We start from the raw sequence: 9,400 nt of genomic DNA on the forward strand, positions 1-9,400 counted from the left end.
TGTTTCTATGACTTTTTAACTCATTACACTTCTTACAATTCTCCATTGTGAATGTTTTCTTAGTATGATCTGTGTCACACAAACTGTCGGGCAAAATTAAAACTTTTATCTGCAGCTCTACTAGAATCTACCGCAACACAAACTTTTATTTGCTGATCAATTTTCAAACATAAAGGGATAGTTCACCCAAAAATGAAAATTCTCTATTCATGGTGAGTAAATGAATAGAGAATTTTCATTTTTGGGTGAACAATCCCTCATGCCATCCCATATGTGTATGACTTTCTTTCTTCTGCAGAACACAAATGAAGATTTTTAGAAGAATATTTCAGCTATGTTGGTCCTCACAATGCAAGTGAATGGTGACCAGAACTCAGAAGGTCCAAAAATGACATAAAGGAGGCATAAAAGGTAAACCATTCAACTCCAATGTTTAAATCCATATATTCTGAAGCAATATGATAGGTGTGGGTGAGAAACAGATCAATATTGATGTCTTTCCTACTATTAATCTCCACCTTTTGACCTGCCCCAACCAGTAGGTGGCTGAATGTGAAAGTGAAAGTCACTTCCACATCAGAATGTGAAGGTGAAAGTGTAGATTTACAGTTTAGGACTTAAATATTGATCTGTTTCTCTCCCACACCTATCATATCACTTTAGAAGATATGGATTTAGCCACTGAAGTCTTATGAATTACTTTTATACTGCCTTTTGGGCCTTCAAAGTTCTGGTCACCATTTACTTGCATTGTGAGGATTAACAGAGCTGACATTTTCTTTTTTTTTAAATCTGCATTTGTGTTCTGTTGAAGAAAGTCATACACATCTGGGATGACATGAGGGTGAGTAAATGATGAGAGAATTTTCATTTTTGGATGAACTATCCCTTTAAATGTAATTATTTTAATGTTAAAATACTCTCTCCTATCCCATCTTAATATGCAGTTATCAAAAAGTGTAAAATATTTCTTTATTTGTTTGAGCATCGCGGCCAGCCTGACATAGCAGCAATGACTCAACCAGTGGCATGAGGCAGTGGCAGGATTATCTGATTTATTGGCCTATCTATGGAAGAGTGAGTGTTTGAGAAACTGATAGAAAAACTGAAATTTGTTGCCACTAGTGGCGCATAAATTTCACACTTCAACATTAAAGCAATATTCTGGGTTAAATAGAAGTTAAGCTTGATTGACAGCATTTGTGCCATAATGTTGATTGCCACAAAAAGTAATTTAGATTTGGCCCTCCTTTAAAAAAAAAAAAAGTAAAAATTGATGTTAAAAGAGAGACACTTTCATTGGAAGTGAATGGAGCCAATTTCTGGAGGGTTTAAATGCAGAAATATGAAGCTTATACATTTATAAAAGCACTTATATTAATTCTTCTGTTAAAACTGTAGTGTTATTTGAGCTGTAAAATTGTTTAAATCGATTTTATGGTGGTTTTAGGGCTTACTGTGTTATGTCGTCATGGCAATGGAGTTGTAAAATTAGATATAACTACACAAACAAGGAGAGATAGCGATATTATAACACTAATGTTCAGGTGCATAGCAGTCATTTTAAAAGTGGGGAGGACACAGCTGTCAGTAGGTGGTTCACGCAGATCCAACACTTACAGTGCAGTATTAATATATTACAGTATATATTAATATACAAGTATGATAGGCTACAAGTATTACATTAATATACGTATTATAAACTTCTTTTTATTTATTTGATTTTCTCCCCAATTTGGAATGCCCAATTCCCAGTTCGCTCTAAGTCCTTGTGGTGGTGTAGTGAGTCGCCTCAATCCAGGTGGAAGAGGACGAATCTCGGTTGCCTCCACGTCTGAGACCGTCAATCCGCGCATCTTATCACGTGGCTTGTTGAGTGCGTTACCGCAGAGACGTAGCGCCTGTGGAGAATTCAGGCTATTCTCTGTGGCATCCATGCACAACTCACCATGTGCCCCACAAAAAGAGCGAGAACCACATTATAGCGACCACAAGTTGGTTACCCCATGTGACTCTACCCTCCCTAGCATCTGGGCCAATACAATGGTTGCTTAGGAGACTTGGTTGAAGTCACTCAGCACGCCCTGGATTCCAACTTGAGACTCCAGGGGTGGTAGTCAGCGTCAATACTCGCTGAGCTACCCAGGCCCCCATGTTATATACTTTTAATATTTGTAGAATATTAAAGATTCAAGTATTGCAAATTATTAGCAAAAATTTTGCAACATTAGCTGCAAAAATAAAGAGCATCTTGTCGAGCACTTGCTTCTGTTTCATACATAACAATAAAAGACCGTGCACAAGCTGGTCCTGAATAAATTATTTAATCAATTACAATAATGACAATTGTGCATGTGCACAATTTACGATTACAATTACCCAAATGGCTCAAGTGTTTTGACTACTTCACCAAAATTCGTTCAGATCCATTAAATGATTTGTTCAGTGAACATTTCTGGGGATGCCAGAAGGTGGTGACAAATGAGTTTCTTGTGTGAAATTAGTCACCGAATCAACGATCAAAAGAAAATTTTAATCCTTTAAAATCTGTATGTCTACAGACATACAAAGAGATTTTAGTCGAGGTTTTAAGCATTATAAGAACAAAGCAAATCTATAATTTCCCTACAGTTTGTGAGCTGCTGAGGATGACTTTTATCAAAGGACAACAATAGTCTTATAATAATTATGAGTTTCAATAACATCCGTACGTTTTCATGTATAAAAAAGTCTATCTACATAACTATTCCCTTCAGTAAAATGTCTAAGTGTTCTAAGAACACAGCAGATCTATCTTTTTTCCTCCAGTTTGTCAACTGCACACCAACATGGAGGTAAAAACAGGAGCTAATATTAAAAATAGCTTTACATACTTAACACAGATCTGCTTAAATTTGCAAAAACAATGTTCCTCATCTCTAGATTATTAATATAGATCAACATCAATGCCATTTTTGCTATTTTAAAGAAAAGGAGGGACGAGTCGAAGTTCATTTTTGTGGTTATCAACATTATAACATACATTCTGTCGACTGAGCTTAACTTGTATCGAACCCGGAATATTCCTCGAAGTTTTAAGTGTTAAAAATCAGTGTTTGTATGTAAAGACTCATACCTATTCTAAAGATTTCAGACTTGTTTTTTTATTTTTTTATTTTTTTATTATTATTCTCAATGAAAATACTGAAAAATACTGTTGCTCTTATAAATCTACATTGTCAAGAATGTGTGTAAAGAATGTGTGTAAAAAGATCATCCATCTGTTTCCTTCTTTCATTTTTGCCCAATAGTCCATGACATGCTAGACAGTGTCTGAACTCTCACAGTTGTCAGGGTTTCAATAAAACAATAAAATGCATCAGCTTTTTGTTGAACATTTCGTATTTATCTGCATTCTTCTTGATGCATTCTATTTAAGTAACTGTGGAATCGATAGATGGTCATAGATGACATTGCTGTGGAAATCATTTATGCAAAGTGCCTTGCCAGAGTTTGGAAATAAATAGAAAACAGTTTGCAAAACCAGTGACCGTGAATCCTGTTTTATATTTTCATAGTATATGGTGACATTGTCATGCTAGATATCATTTAAATGCCAAGTATAGTCCTAAATTGTGTTGCTATATCAGCTTGCACATGTGAAATTATGATCCAGCTGCTTCACCTGTGTATTTTCTGTAAGTAATAAATATTCATTTGATCTGTTACGTATTTGTGTGATTAACAAATGTTGACTCACCCTTAACATTGTTGTTTTCTTTCTTTTTTTATTCAGTTGGTCATTTTGCCAATATAACAAATGCAGGTACAGTATGTGGCTAATCTTGTTTTTCAATGTTTTGTTTTCAAGTAATTTCTAATTAATTATTATCTTAAGGATTGAGAGTATGAATTTGATTATGTTTGGACTTATTCACATCTCAATTTACTGTAGATGTTAATTTGGTTGACATCAAGTATTTGTTTCTAGCATTAATTATTACTTACATCCAATCTCTCTTTGAACTTGCAGCCCAAGCTATTACTGTTAGTCTTGGAATGATGACTCTTACCGACCAAACTAAACTGACATGCTGTCATCAGGGCCAGACTATATCAGACTGCTTTTTCTATATTGACTCAAGTGTCAGCATTGGCAAGCATATTTCCCCTTACTATTGCTGTGAGCTTGTTGTCAGTGGAAAAGAACTTGTACAGAATAAAACTGGAAAGCAGCTCAAAACAACAGTTAACGTCCACTGTAAGAATAATGGAATCAGCCAAAACGTCACCATTACAGTGTGGAGACTACGTAAATTTCTTTCATTCATTCATGCATTTGTGTATTACAATTAAATACTTAAGAAACAAGGCTTTATAAATACAACACAAAGAAATCATACAGATCTAACATTGCAGATGTTTTTATTTTATTTTTATTTACATAGATCTTTCTGGCGAACAAACTCTCGTTTTGCTAGTTATACTGGGGACACTGATTCTGCTGTTTTTGCTCACAATAATCATCCAACTTGTCTATATGGCCAAGCAGCAAGGTAGGAAACCACCATGCTCTCTTGTGTAAATCAGAATATTTGCGTGTAACAATTATATTTTCTACCCAATATTTTAGACAAACTTGATAGAATTTGTATTTTTATAATTTTAAAAGCCTTTTGATCTAATGGTTATGCTTAAAGATTTTGTAGATGAATATAAACTGTGCATACATACTGAATACATATATTTACAAAACTATTTTTTTAATGAATGAGTTGGACTTGATGGTGAAGGAAATACAGCCAACAATATAATTCAACACTTAAAAAAAAAAAAGCATACAGTACCACAGCTCTAATCTAGGCAAAAGGTGACTACTTTGAATAATTTTAAATATAAGATCATTTTGATTTAACATTTTTGCTCGCTGCTAAATTACTATACTTATATTTGTGTTACTTCATTGATGACTTTAAAAAGTTTTTAATTTTGCCTGGTATAATTTAGATGGTATGCCTATCAAGATAATGTTTTGAAAGTGTTGTTTCTGTCCAGTGTCTTCAGTATGCAATTTTAATATTTTAATGTTTATTTAGGGCGTAGAAGAAAGTTTTCTCCTGTGAGGTCAGTGCTGCCTCATAAACACTCATAAACATACAAAGACTTATTCAGCCAAGATATTTTTAAACCTGCTGTGCTCTAAAAGTTTTCTTTTGTTTTTACTGTGACAGAGCTCAAAATCTGGACACCAGTGAGTGGGTTTGGATATTTTTATCTGTAGAAATGCTTCTGCAAGTTTTGTACACATGTGCTTTTACACCTCTACTATGTTTTATTAGTGTCAAACTTGTGATCATTGTGGTAGTAAGGCTAGGTGTGGTTCATTTTTAATAAGTTACAATTAGATAATTCAATTCTTGTTAATTCCACAACCAAATCTCTCTTTTAGGCACCCAAATTGCAAATCCTGGTCTTGTGGAAAAGCAGGAAACTGAGGTCTGTTTTCTTCTCACCAGTCTGAAAAGAGAAACAAAACAACACTTTCAGTCTTTTCACTTTGATGATAGCATTAACTTTGAATTAACCTCAGTGACACATATTGTAGAGTTTACACAATTACAATTAATAATTTAATAATAATAATTTAATAATAATTACCAATTAATTGGCTGCAATTATGAATGCTTTTATGAACAAAATATTGAAAAATTCTAAATCGAGGATAACGTAATGTTGCATTTGAACAGAAACTCTTTTACATTTTTTTCACAGGTAGTGGAGGATGAGCTATTTTATGCCACAGTGAATCATTTAGCTGAAAACTCAGTTCTCGCAGTAAAGTTTGACTCAGGAACTGACTACGCCACAGTGGTCTTAACCTAGACAACCGGCAACATGAAAAAAAAAATTTCCACCAAAGAATTATGTCTACAATTTTGAGTTGGCTGAAATAGCAACAGCCCAATCAATAGTGTCATTCATCTTATTTCTATATCTGTAATTGTATAGGCTTGTCATGTTTTGAGCATATTTCCTCACACACTGACTCTATTGTTCATGACTCTGTCTTGGATATAAAACTGGATAATAAACTCATGTTAGTAGTGATCTTTTTCAATAAAATTTTATATCATACAGTAATGTATTTGTACTTTTTATTTTTTAAAAAATTATTCATAAGGGCTGATTTCAAACAGACATAACATATATGGGAAAGAATTAAGTTTTACAACAGCTGAAAGGGAAAAATTAAAGGCACATCCATGTGTGGTATCAGTGGCATAATAGGATCTCATAGGCCCCAGTCCAAAAAAACCTAATGCATTTTTTTTTCTAATATAATCACATAAATATTTGCCATGATTTGTTTCTGATTCACAGTAAAAAATAAATGTTCTACACACAGTGGGTTTAATCTCATGGCTGTTTATAAAAAATAAATTTAAATATAAATAAAAAACAGCAGTCGATGGGCCCACAATAAAAAAAAATTAAAAAAAAGAATAAAGAAAATACAAAAAATGAAATACAAAAATAAAATACGGTAGAGGCCAGTCCTTGCATGTGCACCAAAACGTGGTCAAACTCCACATATGCAATCCATATGCATCCCAAAGAATTATTGACCGATTATCAAAACCAGGAGCTCTCTTGCACAATGTATATTCTCACGTCTCCAACACGAGAGTGTGCCGGAAAGCGGATGTCACAAAACTCCGGTGTCACAAAACTCCGGGGCCACGTCCAATCCATGACCAGAGCCAAATTACATGAAATTAATTCTCTTGGCTACATATATTGTATACATATATTTAAAAGATAAACTAAAGAATAGGAAAGAGGATTCTATAATTCTTGTTATCGTATATATTGCTGATTTTATTTAGTACGTTATATAAGAAATCTTTGATGTAAACAGGGGTTTGTGTCATCATTTATGACCTTTCTGTAATCAGTACCGAAATTGACTGTGGCACCACCAGATGGAGCTGTGGACCAATTCTGCCTCTGTACTGTACTCTTATGATTACTAATATCAAAAATTGTGCTGTTGTGTTTTAACCATAAGAGAAAGTCCTGGGTGCAGTTCCAGTAACATTGCAGTCATGTAAAGGCAAGACAGTATTGATGTACATAATGCACCATACACTCACTGCATCCGTAAAACTCATTTACCACAATATACACTTAACACACACTTTATACACAATATGGCCTACATGCAGTAATACAATATACACGTGACACATATTCCACAGTAAACAAGATGCACAAGAACTTGAACAATTACAGAAGGATTTAAATATACTGAGTATTTGTAATTTTTCTATATATGAAATGGAATGTGCCTGATGCAAGGGTCATTATGACAGTTCTCAGTGGAGTATAAGTATCAGTAATTAGATACGCTGCAATAATATCTTGTTCAAATTAAAATGTTAAGTGTCTGTGTTGCCTTAAGACATAGAATTTTACGTTTTGTCGACTTGATATAAGTTGTTAAAAATGAACACACAGTTGACTAAAATAAATATATTCTTTTAAATATTCAATACTGTTTATTCATAACAACTTAAATGAACATAGTGTCTTTTTAAATAAACTTTTATTTTATTAGTTCAATCTGCTATAGCCTAAAGTAATTTTAACTGAGTTCTGAAGTTAATAATAATTTTATCATTATTTATTCTGGCTCTCATAGCTGTTGCCTCTATCACAGTCTGCTTTAAATGATCATCAATTCAGCATTAAATTATTACAATTCTCGAATCTGAACACACGATCTGAGTAGTTATTTTGACATATATTTTTTATTTCAGCTGAATAGTTTTTCTTTGTTAGATAATGCAAGCTTAGTAAACAAAAACTTGGATAATTGAGTTCTCAACAAGATCAATCCAGTGCTGCTATTCTAACACAAAATTGTAAGTTATGGCAACAAAAAGGCATCAGGGAATGGTCTGTAGTTGTACCATACCAAACCACCATGTTTCAATGTTACTGTACCGGTTAGAGCCTGATGATGGAAATTCACCCTAAAGGGCCGTAAAGCTGGGAAACGCAATAAATGGAACAGAATGCGGGTGTCTCGAGATGGGTTTTTAAAAGTTGACACGGCGTGTTAAAAATGCTGCACTCCTGAGCGAGACGCTGAAAAAAACATGACACAAAGGTACTTACAAAAAAGCACAGAAGGACGCCACATAACCTGTGTGTACATCTGCGGTAGATCCAGCCCGATGGCAGCAGCGAGAACAGTCCATGGCTTGGGTAACCTGATGATCCTCCGAGCTTTACACACTGCCTAGTGTAGATGTCCTAGAGGGAGGGAAGCTCACCTCCGATGACAAGCTGGGCTGTCCAGACCACCCTCTACAGAGCTTTTGACTTTAGGACGGTGCAGCTCCCATTCAGTATCTATCCATCTATCCATGCCACAACAGCTCCTCATCTATGTACAGTATGTACAGGCACACCACCACCTCACTTTCATGAGACATTAACTCATTAAATATAAGGGATATTAGCAAATGTGTAATAAAAGGAGTCCATTAGATACTTTAGAGCGTTCAATATTTATCTGTTTTTTTATATCCATCTCTCTATCTGTACGTAGCTGTGTTTGCCTATTTATGCCCTCCACAACCGCCCCATCCATTCGGACTGATCTTGTTGAAATGTATATAATGACCCCTTTTTTTAAAATAACATTAAAAATGAGTCAAAAGCAAAATCGGTTATGTGAAAAAACTAGGTGTATTCCATTAGATCATTGAGATCTTAAAAAACCTAGGGCCCACCCTGTGTCCTACTCACACAACTTTTCAGGCCTGTCCCTACTTTAACTCCAAGTGATTCCCTAGGGTAAACTAACAGCACAAAATTTCTAGGAGGACTGGATTACCTATGTGCATCCTAGGCTAAAGGCAGATAGCTGATAGACCCGCCCAGAGTGCTGCACCGGAGCTAAAAACTAAATCAATGGCAAACACCTTGCAATGCCAGAGATTCTTTTAATTTTCCAGAATTCTATCTTTAGATCCTTTTTTATATCCATCTACAGGCTATATTTTTCTGTAGGTCAGTCTGCTTACACTCAAAAAACGCAGGAAAGACTTACGCATTTCAATTTCATAACAAAATTCCATCAAATTGAGTAATCTTTAATATATTTCTTTAACCGAGTTTCTATTTACACTAAGTGCAAATAACCCATCTTGTTGACAGAGGCTATTTACACTAACTCTGCCCACCATTGCTCAACTCAAGACAGCCGCAACAGATTTATTTGGGGTCAACAGCTGATCAAATGAAGGTGGGCATATTTGAATTTTTCGTGATGGGGCAGAGACATTAAACCGGTTAATGAGTTAGATTGTGGATTAAGAGATTGGATAACTAAGTGACTATTTGCACTCCA

General features: G+C 34.6%; 1 protein-coding gene across 1 annotated transcript; it reads left to right on the plus strand.

The window, feature by feature from the left end:
- The first annotated feature begins 831 nt into the window (after positions 1–831).
- LOC127431239 (uncharacterized) lies at positions 832–6,114 on the plus strand. The gene is made up of 8 exons (XM_051681585.1): positions 832–3,677; positions 3,776–3,805; positions 4,013–4,291; positions 4,428–4,535; positions 5,076–5,103; positions 5,211–5,230; positions 5,429–5,475; positions 5,752–6,114. Exons 1-8 carry the CDS (start codon positions 3,593–3,595, stop codon positions 5,860–5,862), a joined length of 708 nt encoding a protein of 235 aa, XP_051537545.1. The 5' UTR covers positions 832–3,592; the 3' UTR covers positions 5,863–6,114.
- Positions 6,115–9,400: the final 3,286 nt, after the last annotated feature.

Source organism: Myxocyprinus asiaticus, chromosome 40 (genome assembly GCF_019703515.2).
Source record: "Myxocyprinus asiaticus isolate MX2 ecotype Aquarium Trade chromosome 40, UBuf_Myxa_2, whole genome shotgun sequence".
Lineage (NCBI taxonomy): Eukaryota > Metazoa > Chordata > Actinopteri > Cypriniformes > Catostomidae > Myxocyprinus > Myxocyprinus asiaticus.